Genomic DNA, 19,618 nt, shown 5'->3' on the forward strand with positions numbered 1-19,618 from the left:
CAATCCAGACTGCATCAGACTGTCTAATAGTCCCTTCACAAAAGCAGGTGCGAGTGTTTAATGTCTTCCACCATACTGATGTAATCTATAGAAGCTAGCAATCTGCTATTCATCCTATAGTGTCAAGCAACAGGCGTTTGAATATAAACCAGCACTCAACAGGCCCATGCAATACTGTAGAAATAACAGAGCAGGGAACTGAAGAAACACAGAAAAGAGAAGAGGAAAGAGCTTGATGGCAAGAAAACAAGACGGCAGTCAATACTGTATCTATGCGGGTAAGTTTATCTGTGCGTGTATGTATAAGTTATTTTAAAGAGATAGTTTACCCAAAATTTAAAACTCTGTCATCATTTACTTCTAATACATTTGTTTGTTCTGATGGACACAAAGGAAGATATTTTAAGAAATGTTTGTAACCAAACCGTTCGTGGACCCTATTCACTTCCACAGTAGGAAAAAAGAATACTATAGAAGTTAACCCCCTGGGGTCCAAAAACGCGGGGCCGCGTTTTGACGTGTTTTTTCCTTATCATGGCAGAATCAACTTAAAATACTCCATCATTAATAATTATACACTTACGTGTTTGACATCATTTGAAACGGTAAAGGGTCTTCTTTAATATGTGTTCATTCACAATAACAACAGATCTTTGTGTTTTTGTCAAATAAAGAAAATAAACAGGGTGTGCATCCAGACATTTCTGTCTCCGCCAGCTGTCTCTCAAAACACGTTACAAAAATCAGTTGAAACTCCGCGAATACTCGTCACACAAGCATGATACACACATCCAAAGAAAGCCTGAAATGTCTACTTTTAAACAAGCTAAATATAATCAAAAACAAATATTGCCTGTTTATGTAATCTGCATTGAAGTAAAGAGAGTACCGTTTTTCCTGGCTGACTTCATTATCTTTAATTTGGTCACGCCCACAGCTGTTGACATGGTAATGAAGACACGAGCTGTTCACCATACCATAACAAGCAAAGCGTAAAGTTTGATCAGATTTAAAGACTTTTTACCGCATGTTTGGATTATAAACTTTATTCACACACGTGAGGAATATCTTCATTTATGTCTGGACATTGAGGAAGAGAAGCATTTATCTTTAACATTACCTAAGAAGAACAATGGAGAACGCACTGCTGGATTAGAAGTAAGTAACGCTAACAGTTAATTTATACCATTTATATTTGCTATCATGTAACTTAATATGCTCATGGCTTGTGCAGTTCAGCCTACATACAGTAACGTTAAGCAACCTTAGCAGACTACACGCTTCGGATTGAAAAACTTTCGTTGTTTACAAACGGACGCGATCTCACGTAATGGCGGATTTCACTGTTTCATGCTGTAACAGTGTTAAACACAGTTATTCACTTATATCCTTCATGGAAACTTTCAGTAAGCCTGAACTGCTGTATCTTTTAAGTGTGTGCTGTAATATGATTCCATGTTTACATGCTTATTTACAAACGAGTAAGTTACGCGTATATAATAATGGCGGATATCTGTTACATGTTGTACAGTGTTAAGACACAGTTATTCACTTTCGTATCTGTCATGGCAACTTTGAGTAAATGCTGCACTGGGGGATTTGCTGTAAAATGATTCCATATTGTTTAAATGCAAGGTAATTCCATACATTGCGCTTTACACGCGACACCGTTTATTATGAGCTCCGCGTTGTTTACACGGAGACGCGAGCTCGCGCACATCCATTTGCAATGTGTTTTTAAAGTTCATACTCGCTTACAGAAACGCGTTTAAAACAGAAGCTAGACGATAACTGAAAACAGTCATCTGAAAACAGCTTTTTATATAACTAATTATTGCAGATGTTTATCTGAGATACTAATTTAGTTTATGATAGTTTATCTGAATGTAGTGCTATCATTTACCCATCGGTTATATATGTAAGGGTATTTCTGTGGACAACTTATGCTAACAGCTGTTTATAACTCTCTTAGAGGTATGCATATCTCTCATCAGTACAAAACTATGAAGTGGAAAAACATATTCACACTCTTTGGACATAAAGTTATATGGTAACATGAGCCACATGAAGTTTACAGCTCTGTTGTTTATCAGTTTCTTATACAAGTTAAGGTTTTTAATAGGGTTCGTTTCCAAATAAACTGAAAATGTCCTACTGACCTTCATTTCTATTTTGATTATATTGTTAACTTCTTAATAAACCTCAAACAAACGTGTACATTTGTCCTCACATTCTTTACTGTAGTTCCCTCCTGCCTCATTATGCAGCTCATCATGCAGCTCATTATGCAAGCCTTTGTTTGCTAGCTGTCAATCAATCCTTCTCGCATACGGCCACTCTAAACAAAAAGTGTCTTACAATTTCTAAATCAATACATTGTTTTATGTGAATAAGTAGGCAGGATGATTTTCACATCATTTTAAAGAAAAAACTCTAGACTACTAGATTCTGTTTGGGAAAGTCTTGTTAAAACATGTTTAGTATGGGTTTTGTGAACTTATATCAGTGATTTTTGCTTTTTTAAAAACCACGCATAAACCTTTTTCTCTGAAAAATACAAACATGTACATACATGTAGCTCATATAATATTTTAGCTCAGTTTGTGCTGAACGCAGTGGTATGAGACACTTGCCATTATTATGTTTTAAAGCAACTGAAAAAAGACCAAATGTAAGAGCATGTCAGAACCTCTGACAGTGTCCCAAAATGGTCGGACCCCAGAGGGTTAAAGGGGTCCAAAAATGGTTTGGTTACAAACATTTCTCAAAATATCTTCCTTGTGTTTATCAGAATAAAGAAATGTATGTGGGTTTGTAACAACATAATTAAGTATTAAATAATTAAGGGTGGTGTGTGTACAGTTTAGCAGCATCTAGTGGTGAAATTGCGAATTGTTAACCAACAGCTCACCCTTCAATTTCAAAACGCATATGTAGGGCCCTATAATTTCCGCGATCACGGAATCGCGGAATTGGCAAATTAACACGGAATCTAGTGTTAACGTGGAATTTAGCGGAATTTGACATATTTTGATAAAATTCTGTTTTGGGTGGGAGAAGAACGTATGTCTGGGGGAAACGCAGACCGAGGGAAGCAAATCTAGGCGACACACCCCCTCTCGTCATTTGAGACCCCCTCCAAAACACTGAAACCATGCACGGTAAAAAAATTCCGTAGAAATTACAATGTTATTGCAGCTGGGTTGCTGGTAATTTACTGTAGATTTAAATTTATGTTATTTACTGGCAAGAGTTTGTTCAAAGTTAAATAAATTTTAAATATGAACAAGTCTTTATCTTTACAGAATAAGACTATACAATAACAGCCTCATGCAAAGCATTCTGGGAACCAGAAATCATCATCAATCTTTTTCAGTTTTTTGCCTCAGATTTTGTTTCCCAGAATGTTTTGCTTGATGCTGTTTTTTTGTTTTACTCTGTATAGACAAAGACTTGTAAATGTTTAATGTTCATTTAACTTTGAACAAAATGTTGGCAATAAAAAACATAAATTTAAATCTACGGTAAGTTACCGGCAACCCAGCTGCAATTTCTACGGAATTTTTTACAGTGTGGTGAAGCCACTCTCTCCACGACTCTGCTTTCGTCAGCGAAAAAAATTATGAAATTCGATGATGAGCACTTAGTTCCGAGCAGTTCCCACCTGACATTTATGTGACCGGAGAACTGTTATTTTGTAAGTTTTGTCAACATTCCGTTCACTGGGAGCGCAAAGATACATGCACTCTCTCATCCATGTCTGTCTCACTGCACCTCTCACAAATTCTCATGTATTTGTTCAATTTTATGTGTTTCGAGCGAGCTGAGGCAAACTATCCCTCGCATTTAAAATATAATAATCTGCATCGTAGCGCCGCTCTCTGTCTCTCTTTCGCTCGCACATGCAGAGAGCTTGCTTTGACACGTGTAGCCTTCTGCAACAACACTAAACAATGCTTTGAATTGATTGTGTGTGTGTGTGTGTGTGTGTGTGTGTGTGTGTGTGTGTGTGTGTGTGTGTGTGTGTGTGTGTGTGTGTGTGTGTGTGTGTGTGTGTGTGTGTGTGTGTAAATGCATGTTTTTACAGTCATTAAGTAATCGTGTTATCCCGTTTTTTCACATAAGCGAGCAGCCCTACTGTAAACAGGGAATGTGAAAAAATGTTACCTCAATACATTTAAGGTCATTCCTTTTGTATTTGTGTACATTTTAATCATTAACATTAAAGGGACATTCTTTTTATGACTAAAATAACACTAAAGGGTAAAAAAAATGATTGCCAAAAATTAAAACGGACAAAACGGAATTTGGAAAAAATAAAACGGATTTTACATATTCTACAAATGGTACAAACGGATATGGTAGCCCCCACAGGACAAACATGTTGTTGACTCGGACAACATAGGGATGAAATGCGCTCTGCAGATCAGTTTGTCCGTTTAGGGCTACTGTAGAAACATGACGCCGACTGCCATGTAAAGAGACCCGCGGTGTATGTAGATAAAAACGGCTCATTCAAAGTTAATAAAAACAATACAGTTCATTATGCACCACTTGTAACATATTTCTGTATATTATATTGCACTTCTGTCAAGAGATCCTTCTAAAAGTTACACAATGCACCTTTAAACATGCCAGGCATATTAGTTTTAGTTTCTCTCAATGCTGTAAATCTAATACACTCCATTCACACTGTGCTCTCATATTCATTCCGTAGTCATTCTTGACCGCGTACAAATCTCCTTTTCCTTCAGGAACGATATTATAAACCATTAATCTTAGAGGCTCATCCACAAGAGCAAGACATCCTTTCACAAAGGCCACAAGGACCAAGGTTGGGTGAATTTGTGCATCCATGTGTGTGAGTGGCTCCATCGAGCGCTGAATTCTTCCTCACCGTAGTGAATTCATTTGGGGTAAAAGGGTTCAGCTGAGGACAGTGCTACAACCGAGCTACACCTCCAACAGTTACGAACCGTCTCAGCTGTGCTTGGGATGTAAATTAGATGACTGCAGCAGCCGACAGAACATGACAGCGTGTATTAATGCTCGGCTAATGTGCGAGCGTGTTCTCATTAATATGGAAAAGGGCTGCGGATACAAAAGACACGAAAGGAAGTATATCTGAAGCAGACGGGGAATGATCCTGGCGACAGGTTTCCAAACAATTTGTCTTCCTTTTCAAGTTCCTTCACATTTGTAATGCCGAAGCGCTGCAGAAAGGAGCGATCCGACAGCTCACTGGACAGCTTCACATAAAGGTGCACAACTTTCAATAGAGTTCAGTGTGTGCTGGTACGTGTGCATATTGTACGTTCACATTGTACCAGAACACTTGTGGGAAAATGTTCCTCGGTGGATTTCTCAACAGAATATGATGGTGGAGGCGAAAATCTTCTGGTGATGCAATCAGGAGACATCCTTTCCAGCCTATTTTAACATACTTTCCTTTGCATGTTTTTGAAAGTACTACTTTAATTAACCTATTAATTAAAAGTAGGTGTCAAGTATCTAATGTTCAAAGTTTGTAAGGTATGTGTTAGGTATGTTTTTAACCAAAAAATAGTCATACATACATGACAACTTTTGACAAACACTGTGCACTGAATTTACATTGAGATTTTTTATGTGTTCGATTTAGTCCTGAACTTCTGACAGTTCCCCTCATCGCTATCCTGATCAAAGCCTGGCCCACCGTCAACCCTCCAGCCGTGCCCCATCTGCATCAGAGGTTTAGATCCAACATCAGCAATAATCCCCACCTGCATGCCTCGTACTGCCACAAGCACCATACTCATCACTTAACCTCATACATTAACATTTCTTTGTGCAAGTAGGTTTGTATGTGTAAATTAGTTTAAACATGTCATGAGCGCTCTCAGCTCTCCTATAAAGACTGAACATCTTAGGCAGTTACTGTCGCCTTTGGGTTGCTCACCAGGGGATTGTAAGAGTCTATTCTTGGAAAAGCTGCTTTGGAATAGCTTTGAAAACAGGTACTGGAAAAAGTGTCATACAATGGATACAATAGTTATATAAAACTGTTTCACGTGTTAAGAAGAAGAAATAAAAACCACAATGCTTTACAATGACAATTGCTGTGTCTATGAAAAAGACTGTGATGGGTGTTGCAGGTGAATGTAGCCACACATCTATTAGGAGTCTCTGTATACGCATATGTTTACGTGTGAGCCCCTATGTGTGTTATAGAGAATGAGTAAGAGAGAAATGCATAATCTTGTGAAACAGGAACGATGCTTCCATGTTCAAGCAGATGACTGTGCAAAAGAGACAAGAACAAGAATAAGCTACAAGAAAAGGTACAAGGGTAAAGAAACAACAAAGAGAAGCAGGGATGAGAATAAAGAGAAATGAACATTAAAAGCTGATGCAGGTTGTTATGGTAATCTAATGAAATTTCTAGGGAAATAAACAATTAGGATGTTGCACGATAAACTTGGTGACCCCAATTATATCATTATAAACCTTTGTAATACTGAAAGCTGAGGCTACAAAAGAACTCCACAGGCTAGGACTGGTGGTGACAACATAATTCTTCGAGCCAAATTACAAATGAAACACGGTTTCTTGGAAAACATAAAAATAGGTAACATAATGCTATCTGGATGGTACAGTTACAGTACAACTAGGCACAAAAAAAAAACTAATTTAAAGGGATACTCCACTTAAAAAAAAAATAGGCTAATTTTCAGCTCCCCTAGAGTTGATTTTTACCGTTTTGGAATCCATTCAGCCGATCTCTGGGTCTGGCAGCACCACTTTTAGCATAGCTTAGCATAATCCATTGAATCTGATTAGACCATTAGCACCGCGCTAAAAATATATATTACGCAGAGCCCGAAAATAGTCCCTTTGGTAACTTTCAATGGCAGGGGACTATTTTCGGGCACTACGTAATATCATTGCGCCTGCTGCAGCCAGCAGCAAACTCCTTGATTATTACGCCAGATTGAGAGTATAGTTCCTAGCCACAACTGCCTAGAAAATCACAACTTTTAATTTTACGTCGGTCTTAGTACACGATGTAACTACAGAAGAGTCACGTTTTAAATAGGAAAAATATCGAAACTATTTGGTTATTTTTTAGCGCAATGCTAATGGTCTAATCAGATTCAATGGATTATGCTAAGCTATGCTAAAAGTGCTAGCGCCAGACCCGGAGAACAAAATGGTAATTCTGAAAAAGTCGTAATTTTTGTTATTTTTGGACCAAAATGTATTTTCGATGCTTCAACACATTCTGGCTGACCCACTGATGTCACATGAACTACTTTGATGATGTTTTTGTTGCCTTTCTGGACATGGACGGTGTACTGTATATGGATTTTCAAGGAAGGGTCAACAAGCTCTCAGACTGAATATAAAACATCTTGAACTGTGTTCCGAAGATGAACGGAGGTCTTTGGAACGACATGAGGCTGAGTCATTAATGACATTATTTTCATTTTTGGGTGAACTATCACTTTAAATGTCATCACCCTAGGGCGTGGGTGTGACGTCTATTAGACTTTCACTGACAGCCCAAATTTTGCCTTGTTTTAGCCAAAATTGCTTGCTGGATAGTGTCTATGTTATATCAAGTCGGGAAGAACAGAGCCAGTCCAGACAGAACCACACTCACAGATGCTATGGATAGTCTCATCATGTCTAATGAGTTTTCACCACTGGGCACATCACAAGGAAAATATTCTTCAGACAGGACCCATAATTGGAGGATAGCTGTGAAGCTTCCAGCTTAACTGTAGATAATGATCAGTTCTCTAGAACAGGGTATAAAAGACTGCATCCGGTGTTGAGACACTAATAATCGTATAAGTCTGGTGCACCGATAACGACGTATAAAGCAATAAAGTGATTTTTTAATGCTGAACTAGCTTAATTATCCTGCCAGATCCTCCTTTTTGCAAACAATCTAAAAACTGATTAAAAAGGCACACATAAACATACCTAGATGGTTGTGCAGCATCAACATGGGCAGGTAAGGGTGCCTGGTCTTTCTCCCAGGTGATACTTGGGGTAGGCAAACCATCCACATAGCATTCAAACCGGACAGTGCCACCCACTGGCACAACCTGTGGTTCAGGATCTTGAAGAAAATGAGACATGCCTGAGAGGGAGAGAGCAGCGGAAAAGAAAGTGAAAAAAGAATGCAGTACATTCACTTTTTGTGAAATGAGCACAAGAACTGTAGACACATGTTGTGAGCATACAGGAAGCAAGTGGGGCCCCTGACCTCTGCTCTGGGCCCCTTGGCTTTGAAAATACTTTCACTTTGATCTGCTGCATCTGCCAGATTCACATAGCTACAAACTACAGACCACCAAACAAGCCCTTACACACAGAAACACAGGCCAAAAACATCACTTTAAAAAGATGATGCACTTATACACCTATGCATATATATGCAACAAAAAGAAAAATGTTAGGCAGCGACAGCCAGTCACATCATTTTTATATATTCAAAGGGAATTGCTTTTGTGTTCAACAGGTCAAACAGTCACAGTGAGTCATATTTTGGCACAACTACCCCTTTAATGTAGCCTTGGTCTTTGTTTTAATGAGATTACATTTACATTTGGCAGACACTTTTATCAAAAGCTAGTTTAAGTGCATTACGAGGTATATATATTTTTTAACAATATGTGTGTTCCCATTGCGTCGTTAATGCAATGCCCTACCACTGAGCTATACAGGAGCAATGCAATAACAATTGAGCAATGCAAAATATCAAACCATTCTTAATGGACTGATTTATTTCCTAAAGGGAATGTGTTGACTACTGAATCTCATAAATCTGGCAATTTATGATCATCCAGATAAGCAGATATGCACATACAAACTGAAACTTAGTTTAGATGTTCCAAAAGAAAAAGGGAGAAAACAGCTTTGCAGATCTGTTAAACATTAACACTGGATATTTTTGACTTTTACACAGCGTGCTGTCTAAAGCAAATACACACAAGAAACATGAGATCTACTGGAACAGTGCCAGCAGCAAGTGTGTGAGGTAATTACAAGAATATTATATCAAGAAAGTTATTTGAGAACAAAAAATAATATTTAGCCCCAAAGAGAAGGCATAACCGCAACAAGTAGGAAATTGAGAATAAAAGATAAATGAGTGTTTAAATGAGGACCACCTCCTTCTTGCTGTTGTCAGAACTACTGTAAGTGAATGAAGAATAAAATATTTATCATGATAGCTACTGGCGTATGGCTGCTGTTAAGAGTCGCTGCAGTGCTGTGAATCCAGTAGTAGAGATGACAGATAACTGGTAAATTACGAAAGCATGTACTCGTCATGTACTCAATGTGCCTTCAGTGCCTTCTAATTCCAATACTCTTCCTCTGTATATATTTACAATCATATATTTTCAGAATTTTCTTGGAAGAAACAGTTTTTTAACTCTTTCGCCGCCATTGACGAGATATCTCGTCAATTAAGAGAAAACGCTTCTCCGCCAATGACAAGATTTTCCGTCTTTCCGCAATACCGCTATTATCCACCAGGTGGTGCACTTCCGCAACTTAAACAACCCGGAAGTAGCGCCTCACGTGAAAGAGAAAGAACTCCGTGTATGTTTTAAAGATCGCTCTGCATCTGATCTCTATCAAAAGTCCTTCACAAAAATTTAATTATCTCATCTTTTTGCTAAAAATTTGGTTTTTTTTAATAAACCTACCAATTTTTGATTGTTTATTACAATATAAATAATGAAGGTTGTTTTAAACGTTTTTTTTTTTTTTTTTTTGAAAGCAGAGGGTCTGTTCTTTCATCTGAAATATTGTTTGTTTATATATTTAAAGAAGAACATTTTCTGGAAGGCATTAAACTTTTGTGAAAATCATGAAAAATGCTGGCGTTGGCTGGCAACTTTTTTAAAAAACGCTGGCGGGGAAAGAGTTAAAGGGATACTCCAGCCAAATATCATATTTACCCCATTATTTACTCACCCTAAAGCAATCAGAGATACATGTGTCTATCATCTTTCAGATGAACACAATCAAAGTTATAATATAAAATGTCCTTGACCTGTATTGTGCCTCCAATCACCCTAATCTGCCAGCTATTATCATGTCCTTTCCATATTTGCTCACCCTGTTTTCCACATTGTTGTCTTTTATTACATTTTTATTCATTGAGTACGGGAAAAGCAGTAGGCCACTATGTCAAATTCATAGTATTCGAAAAACCGTATGCGAAAAGTATCCGGATGACCTACTACCTTCGGCAAGATTCTGAAGTGTTCATTCGATGGACACTTTACTATCCCGTGAGCCCCCGGGTGAGGAGTTATCCAACAAAGAAGAAGAAGCAGAGGTGTTTTTTTATTTATAAATGTCTGATAGCAGTAACGTGTTTTGGTTAATGCCATTAATGTTTTTTTTTAATCAGCGTATACCACTAGTCAACTAAATGAATATAAAATGGCAAAGATAAATGCACACTTATATATTGATTCAATAGATTTAGCATTTTGAGAAAAAAACTATTTGTCTATTCAAAATAATCCGTTTTTATAATAAATAATTGAAATCAAATTATGAATTTGAATTTTTAATGTTATTATAACCTAAAGATGCTATGTGAACGTTTGTAACCGAAAATTGTGGTCAAAGACTGTCTGCCTGTTCTGTTTTGTTATAATTAAAGTCTCCAGTCATCTCCTTCCTCACGATGCTTTACAATAAGGCATCATTCTGTGACATTCAATGAACTAACTTTTAATTAAATACCATAAAATATTTTGATGCTTTGATGTTATACTGTATTCAGATTAAAAAACACTTATATATCTTTGCCAGGTCCTTGAAAAGTCCTATGTCCCCTTCCTATGTCTGATAAAGGCTACTATGTCTATTTATTTGCATAGATACATATTTCATTTGTTTGATTGTCAGCTCTCAGAATGCTTTCTTTCATTCCTCTGTGTAATAAGTAAACCCACAATCCCTACTTTTTCCAAATAGTGTCTGACTATGTAATATATACTACCAGCCTCTGATAGACACCTAACATTATTTAACTTAGTCCGACTTTCTCTCTCTTTCTCACCTCTGAGTTTAAAACTGCCCTGTAGATGAGACAATTTCTTTCAGTCATTATGTATTTCATTGGGCATGACTCTGTCTTCTTCATTATTTCTGTTCATTCAATTTGCCTTTATTACTTTTATGAAGCCAGTAATGATGCCGGTCATCTCAATTGTACACACTGATGGATATTAGAGCTGTTTTAGAGAAAGAGTGTGTGGTTTCAGTCTAATATGACTAAAAACTGAATATGCACTTTAATAGAAACTAAATGTGTCAAAAATGTGCTTATATAATTTTTTTTAATAAGTTAATGGCTATAAAAGAATGTTAAAAGGTTAAAGAGCTGGATTTCGCTAAATTTAGTCAGGTGATATTAAAATACTCCAGGAATTTGCGTGTATATGGTATAATTTGGTATATTTAGTTTCAGTATCTGATTTTTCAAACAGGTAAAAGTAACTTTTATGTCCTCCATTAAAAAAGTAAACAAAAAATGTCCATATGTGCACTGATCTATTAATCACTTTAAAATCAATAGAAAAAAGAGGCTTCTAGATAGTCAGAAATTAAAGGGGACATTTCACAAGACTTTTTAAGATGTAAAATAAATCTTTGGTGTCCCCAGAGAATGTATGTGAAGTTTTAGCTCAAAATACCAAAATATAATTTATTATAGCATGTTAAAATTTTCATTTTGTAGGTGTGAGCAAAAATGTGCCATTTTGTGAGTGTCCTTTGTAATGCAAATGAGCTGATTGTATATTGTTATATATTGTATCTCAATGCCATGTCAGCATGGAAACATATACCCACACATCTTAAGAATATCTGCACAGGACATCAACTTATGAAAAATGGCCGAAGTGAAGGCTCGGCTCATGAATATTAAACAGGATTCATGACTGAATAGTTCAGGAATAATACCTGGTAACATTGTGGCAAATTTATATTCATGAGCACAGCCTTTCCACTCAGTCCCTTCAGGCTGAAATGTGTTTTGGCGCCAATGGGCTGCAGTCTGATCTCTTTCCCGCTATTCAGGTGCTTCATGAGCAAAATCGACTCCCCGTGCTAACCAGGTGAGAACAAGACTGAGCTCCAACCAAGCGAACAGAAGTCAATAAGGAAAATTGCATTTTCATACATGGAGGAAAATACACTCACCTAAAAGATTATTAGGAACACCATACTAATACAGTGTTTGACCCCCTTTCGCCTTCATTCTTCATTCTTTCTGCCTTAATTCTACGTGGCATTGATTCAACAAGGTAGTGAAAGCATTCTTTAGAAATGTTGGCCCATATTGATAGGATAGCATCTTGCAGTTGATGGTGATTTGTGGGATGCACATCCAGGGCACGAAGCTCCCATCCACCACATCCCAAAGATGCTCTATTGGGTTGAGATCATCTGGTGACTGTGGGGGCCATTTTAGTACAGTGAACTCATTGTCATGTTCAAGAAACCAATTTGAAATGATTCGAGCTTTGTGACATTATGCATTATCCTGTTGGAAGTAGCCATCATAGGATGGGTACATGGTGGTCATAAAGGAATGGACATGGTCAGAAACAATGCTCAGGAAGGCCGTGGCATTTAAATGCCCAATTGGCACTAAGGGGCCTAAAGTTACACCACCACCACCAGCCTGCAGAGTGGTAACAAGGCATGTTGGATCCATGTTCACATTCTGTTTACGCCAAATTCTGACTCTACCATCTAAATGTCTAAACAGAAATCGAGACCAGGCAACATATTTCCAGTTTTTCAACTGTCCAATTTTGGTGAGCTCATGCAAATTGTATCCTCTTTTTCCCATTTGTAGTGGAGATGAGTGGTACCCGGTGGGGTCTTCTGCTGTTGTAGCCCATCCGCCTCAAGTTGTGCGTGTTGTGGCTTCACAAATGCTTTGCTGCATACCTCGGTTGTAACGAGTGGTTATTTCAGTCAAAGATGCTTTTTTATCAGTTTCAATCAGTCGGCCCATTCTTCTCTGACCTCTAGCATCAACAAGACGTTTTCGCCCACAGGACTGCCGCATACTGGATGTTTTTTCCTTTTCACACCATTCTTTGTAAAACCCCTGAAATGGTTGTGTGTGAAAATCCCAGTAACGGAGCAGATTGTGAAATACTCAGACCGGCCCGTCTGGCACCAACAACCATGCCACACACAAAATTGCTTGAATCACCTTTCTTTCCCATTCTGACATTCAGTTTGGAGTTCAGGAGATTGTCTTGACCAGGACCACACCCCTAAATGCATTGAAGCAACTGCCACGTGATTGGTTGATTAGATAATTGCATTAATGAGAAATTGAACAGGTGTTCCTAATAATCCTTTAGGTGTGTGTATATGGATATATATGGAGAACCAAAGCTGTTACAGTTAAAAAATAAAAGAAATAAATTACTTGATTTAATACATATAATTTTAAAAGTAGATATAGTCCAAAATATTTTGTATAGCCTTTAAATGGGACATATCATGAAAATCTGACTTTTTCCATGTTTAAGTGCTATAATTGGGTCCCCAGTGTTTCCATCAACCTAGATAAAGATCAACCAAGTAACTTTGTTTTGGTAAACCATTCTCTGCAAGCACATGAAAAAATAGGTCATTGAAATTTGGCTCCCCTTGTGATATCAGAAGGAGATAATACCTAAAAATATTTAGACAAAATGAGCTTAAATTTAGAACTGTTTGGTGGCTTCTAAATTCATCCCTGTTTCTGGATCCTAAGGAATGAATGGGGCTAGGCTAAATGGTAACACATTCATGACCCGCGCAGTACAAAGATTAAGTGCACACATTGAAAAAAGATAGGTATGTATTAATTTGTCTAAGTTGAGGTAAGAACATAGTAAAATATAAAAAACAGTGGCTTTTCACAATGGGTTTATTTATCCTATTTATATTAAGATATATGAAGAGTTTGGTTCCAAAACGCGATAAATGCCATTTTTGAAAAAAATGAGTTACTGCCAAAATCAGCACTATATCAGGTCAGTAGTTAAAAGTAAATTCTTAATTTTACGCAAAATCCAATATCCGCTGTGTTATTCTGTCATCTTTTCTCCCTTTTTTTCCCAAAATGCGATAAACGCCACTCCCACTTTTTTACAGAACGCAATAAATCCCACAGCGCACCATTCACGCAATGTAAACAAACATGGCGGCGCGCTGAGTACATGGAGTCCTAGTTTTCCTCATCTACTTTGTACTTTGTGATCAACAAACAAAACAAAATAATACTTTAATTGCATTGATAAACCTGTGATGGTTTTCTGTGATGGGAAAGAAACGTAAGCCATCAGCATCTAATAATTTCCCTGAAAGGCACTCGGGAGACGGGTGCTTATCTCCCGACAGCATCAAGCTTCTCATGCTAACACATTGACCCCAGAGGATCTTATGAAAAACTTTCCATAATTTTACTCAAAGTCAACGAAAATCGTGCAGGACCAAAAACATTTTACAGCTGATCGCTTTGAAAGACGTTAAGCGAAGACGTCAAGTATAACCGCAATGACAGGGTTCTTAATATGACAAAGTAAGTGTTTTGATTAATAACATTAATGCTTATATTTTTAATTAGTGTGTACAACTAGTCAACTAAATGAATATAACATGGCAAAGATGAATGCACATTTATATAGGCTATTGATTCAATAGATTTATAGCATTTTGAATAAAAACTTGTCATGGATTTATTGCATTTTGTGGAAAAAATAATCCGTTTTTATAATAAATCTTTGAAAATCAAATTATAGATTTGAATTTTTTATGTTTTTATAACCTAAAGATGCTGTGTGAAAGTTTGTAACAGAAAATAGTTGTTTTCATATTGTCACTTTCTTGGTATAGAAAACACGTTTTTACCAAAATTTGTCAAAATGGATTTATTGCGTTTTGGAACCAAACTCTTCATATGATCTTTGCATTTTGTTTAACTTGCAGCTGTATAAGTCAGTCTCTGTCTCTTGGTAAAACTTTACCTCTCACACAAAATGCAAAGAGCCATGGTGATTTTGTTTCTCATTTTTTGAAATATTTCACATTTCAAGAAAATATTTCACATGTGCGCTGCCACTGCTACCGAGGTGAATATTTTTAGAATATGCAAGTGGCGACAGATGTTTTAGTAGGCAGCATGGTTTGATTTGAATAACATAGAGACATAAAGACAACAGTCCAAATGTATGCTCATACACAAAACTTCTAGTGGTGCGTAGATCCAAAAATAACTCAAAAGGATCACAAAACAAAAGAGATCCATACACAAACGTTGGTCCAAAACGCTCAAAACAATTATTATCAAGAGGCTACATAAATTGCAAAAATAAAAAAGTGCAAAGAGTATTAAACATTCTGATCAGTGGACAACAAATTCTTTTGAGCTTTTTGGCCCAATTGCCTACTTTCAAAATAACGTATTTGCATGCACAAAAGGCGCGAAATGTGAACCGCCCCTCAGGAATACTGGAACAAAATTCACATGCTCTCAAAATAATATTTGACAATATTTTAGACTGTGATGTTTTCCAGAGCTTGAAATTAGTGTTATGGGTCACATTTGTTCATACTCACTTGCGAGATGGATGCTGATAGCCCGGCTGGTCAGGGCTCCTGTCGAGCTGGTACTAAGGCAGCTGTATCCGCCCTCCACACCCACCGGAGCCTGGCCATCTGTGGTGGAGGGCAGGATAAGCAGGGAGCCATTGGGCAAAGGGCGGATGTACTGACCCTCAGTGAGCACCACTCCATCTCGCAGCCAGGTCACGTTAAGTGGTGGATCATTGGCCCCCAGGTGGCAGTCCAGCAGCAGAGGTTGGTCAGGCTCCAGAACCACATGGACGGGACCAGCACCACAGCTCAGCTCTACTGACAGGGGCTTCTCTAATTAGTGAGTGAGAGAGCGGGACGGGAGAAAGGGGGGAGAAAAAGAGACAAATATGAGACTTGCACACAAAACAAAAGAAAAAAAACAAAAGAAAGACAGATATGAGAAAAAAAGACAGATATCAAACCCAGAAAACAACAATTGCAAAGCAGCATTAAACAAAAACAAATACAAAACAAAGGCAGGCAGTAGAAACTGACCAGTGTAGTAACCATAAGTCCTCTTCATCGTTAAATTGAACATAACACAAATTTTATCAAAATCAATTACAAATTACATTTCATTTTAACAAAGGAAATCTTTTAGCAATGTAAAGCAATCAGGAAAAACACAATTTGTCTCTTCAAAGTTCCTATAAAAAAGAGTTATTCACATTGTTAGTCATGTCAAGTATAAGGCAATAATTTTATAACGACTATGCTAATCAGTCAGCCATAACACTATTTCATCGGCCCTTGTGTGCGCACACAAACACACACACATACACACACACACACACACACACACACACAGACCAGACATTGGTCTTCTACATTTTCGTGCTGCGGTGAGCTTTCAATTAATTACACTAATGGGAAATGGAATTATTTCCTAGATTAAAGTGGAAGCTGACCCTCCAGCATCCATGTGTATATATATCCGTGTGTGTGTGTGTGTGTGTAAGCAAGCAACTAAAGCTCAAGTGTAGCTTAGAGAAAGTTATCATAGAAAAGAAAATACACACAACATTACTGGTCAGCTAAAGTGGCTTACATTTACATGCATTTAGCAGACGCTTCTGTCCGAAGTAACTTACAGTGAATTACAATGTGTTCACTCACTGGGTTTAAACCCATGACCATTTGCGCTGCTAATGCAATGCTCTACCACTGAACTATACAGGAGTACAGGAGCACAATTATGACCAGGACTACACAGATTCTGTGCCAAAAAAATGGTATCACTCACAAAGTTTTATAAATGCCCCCCCCCCCCCACCAACTGCATTCTTGTTTCTAAATATTTTGCATTATTACATATTTTGCATAATTAAAGGACAAGTTTGGTATTTTACACTTAAAGCCCTGTTTTCAGATTGTTTATGATGAAATAGAACGGTTTTGACTGAAATTTAAACATATTATGCTGGCTTGAGAATTTTCGGGTGTTTCTTGTATCACCTCTCACCTCTATAATGGGTTTATAGGTGCACAGGAACAATCCTTCCTAAAATGCATTAAACTTTAATTTACAAAGACGTGAAACTCACCGAGTGGTCAGGGGTGTTCACTGATATGCTCACACAAAAATCGCTGCAAAAGATCCTTTCCAACAGGTTTTATCAAAGTTTTTGCCAACTCCATTGACTTGTATTAGTTGTGCTGTGAGGTACGGTATTACTCCGCGCAGGGAACACTGTTTCTATTCTTGCAATTGGCAATGGCGGATTAGCGCCACCACCTGGGCTGGAGTGTTTATTATTCAAGCTCTCAACGGAAGAATGTACAGTTGTAAGGCGTTTGGAAAAATAGGTCCACAAGTTTATAACGATCAACTGTTGGAAAGCATCTTTTGCAGCGATTTTTGTGTGAGCATATCAGTGAACACCCCTGACCACCCGGTGAGCTCCACATCTTTGCAAACGAAAGTTTAATGCGTTTTAGGAAGAATTGTTCCTGTGCACATACAGTGGGGCAAAAAAGTATTTAGTCAACCACCAATTGTGCAAGTTCTCCCACTTAAAAAGATGAGAGGGGCCTGTAATTTTCATCATAGGTACACTTCAACTATGAGAGACAAAATGAGGAAAAAAATCAAAAAAATCACATTGTCTGATTTTTTAAGAATTTATTTGCAATTTATGGTGGAAAATAAGTATTTGTTCAATAACAAAAAAGCAAGATTTCTTTCTCTCACAGACCTGTAACTTCTTCTTTAAGAGGATCCTCTGTCCTCCACTTGTTACCTGTATTAATGGCACCTGTTTGAACTTGTTAGCAGTATAAAAGACACCTGTCCACAACCTAAAACAGTCAGAATGCAAACTCAACTATGGCCAAGACCAAAGAGCTGTCAAAGGACACCAGAAACAAAATTGTAGATCTGCACCAGGCTGGGAAGACTGAATCTGCAATAGGTAAGCAGCTTGGTGTGAAGAAATCAACTGTGGGAGCAATTATTAGAAAATGGAAGACATACAAGAACACTGATAATCTCCCTCGATCTGGGGCTCCACGCAAGATCTCATCCCGTAGGGTAAAAATTATCACCAGAATGGTGAGCAAAAATCCCAGAACCGCATGGGGGGACCTAGTGAATAACCTGCAGAGAGCTGGGACCAAAGTAACAAAGGCTACCATCAGTAACACACTATGCAGCCAGGGACTCAATTCCTGCAGTGCCACATGTGTCCACCTGCTTAAGCCAGTACATGGTCGGACCCGTCTGAAGTTTGCTAGAGAGCATTTGGATGATCCAGAAGAAGATTGGGAGAATGTCATATGGTCAGATGAAACCAAAACATAACTTTTAGGTAGAAACTCAACTTCTTGTGTTTGGAGGAGAAAGATGCTGAGTTGCATCCAAAGAACACCATACCTACTGTGAAGCATGGGGGTGGAAACCTCATGCTTTGGGGCTGTTTTTCTGCAAAGGGACCAGGACGACTGATCCGAGTTAAGGAAAGAATGAATGGGTCCATGTGTCGTGAGATTTTGACTCAAAACCTCCTTTCGTCAGCAAGGGCATTGAAGATGAAACGTGGCTGGGTCTTTCAGTATGGCAGTGATCCCAAACATACCGCCCGGGCAATGAAGGAGTGGTTTCGTAAGAATAATTTCAAGGTCCTGGAGTGGCCTAGCCAGTCTCCAGATCTCAACCCCATAGAAAATCTTTGGAGGGAGTTGAAAATCTGAGTTGCCCAGCGACAGCCCTAAAACATCACTGCTCTAGAGGAGATCTGCATGGAGGAATGGGCCAAACTACCAGCAACAGTGTGTAAAAACCTTGTGGAGACTTACAAAAACGTTTGATCTCTGTCATTGCCAACAAAGGGTATATAACAAAGTATTGGCATGAGCTTTTGTTATTGACCAAATACTTATTTTTCACCATAATTTACAAATAAATTCTTAAAAAAATCAGACAATGTGATTTTCTGGATTTTTTTCTCATTTTGTCTCTCATAGTTGACGTGTACCTTTGACAAAAATTACAGGCCTCTCTCATCTTTTTAAGTGTGAGAACTTGAACAATTGGTAGCTGACTAAATACTTTTTTGCCCCACTGTATAAAGCCATTATAGAGGTGGGAGGTGATACAAGAAACACCCGTAAATTCTCGGGGCAGCCGCATATGTCGAAATTTCAGTCAAAACCGTTCTATTTCACCATAAACAGGGCTTTAAGTGTAAAATACTGAACTTGTCCTTTAAGGATTTTTGCATTATTACTACATTATTATTTTTTGCTATACTAACTAGCTCAATTTAATGCATTTTCCCAAAAATGCATTTTAGAAAATGCTGAAAAGTCTGAAAGTGAACCGACAGAGAGACGCTCTTAATAAATTCAGCACAAATTCAGAACTGCAGGGTGCCTAAGCACATCACCTATTCTTAAGTGTAAGAGAAAAATAAAGCCACTGAGGCTCTGGCAAAAACTGGAAAAACCCCAGTAC

At 37.9% G+C, this 19,618-nt stretch overlaps 1 protein-coding gene across 2 annotated transcripts in view; it reads right to left on the bottom strand.

Moving 5' to 3' along the window:
* igdcc4 (immunoglobulin superfamily, DCC subclass, member 4) overlaps positions 1-19,618 on the bottom strand; it is a 98,680-nt gene that overhangs the window by 42,960 nt on the left and 36,102 nt on the right. For both annotated transcript variants that reach the window (XR_008644112.2, XM_055203600.2), the window contains exons 2-3: positions 15,649-15,957; positions 7,969-8,128 (exon numbers count right to left, since the gene is read on the bottom strand). Coding sequence is in view for 1 of the 2 variants with exons in the window: in XM_055203600.2 (XP_055059575.2) it covers positions 7,969-8,128; positions 15,649-15,957 (469 nt within the window). In the remaining variant the exon portion in view is untranslated. The remainder of the gene's footprint in view (positions 1-7,968; positions 8,129-15,648; positions 15,958-19,618) is intronic.

Source organism: Misgurnus anguillicaudatus, chromosome 21, assembly GCF_027580225.2.
Source record: "Misgurnus anguillicaudatus chromosome 21, ASM2758022v2, whole genome shotgun sequence".
Taxonomy (NCBI): Eukaryota; Metazoa; Chordata; class Actinopteri; order Cypriniformes; family Cobitidae; genus Misgurnus; species Misgurnus anguillicaudatus.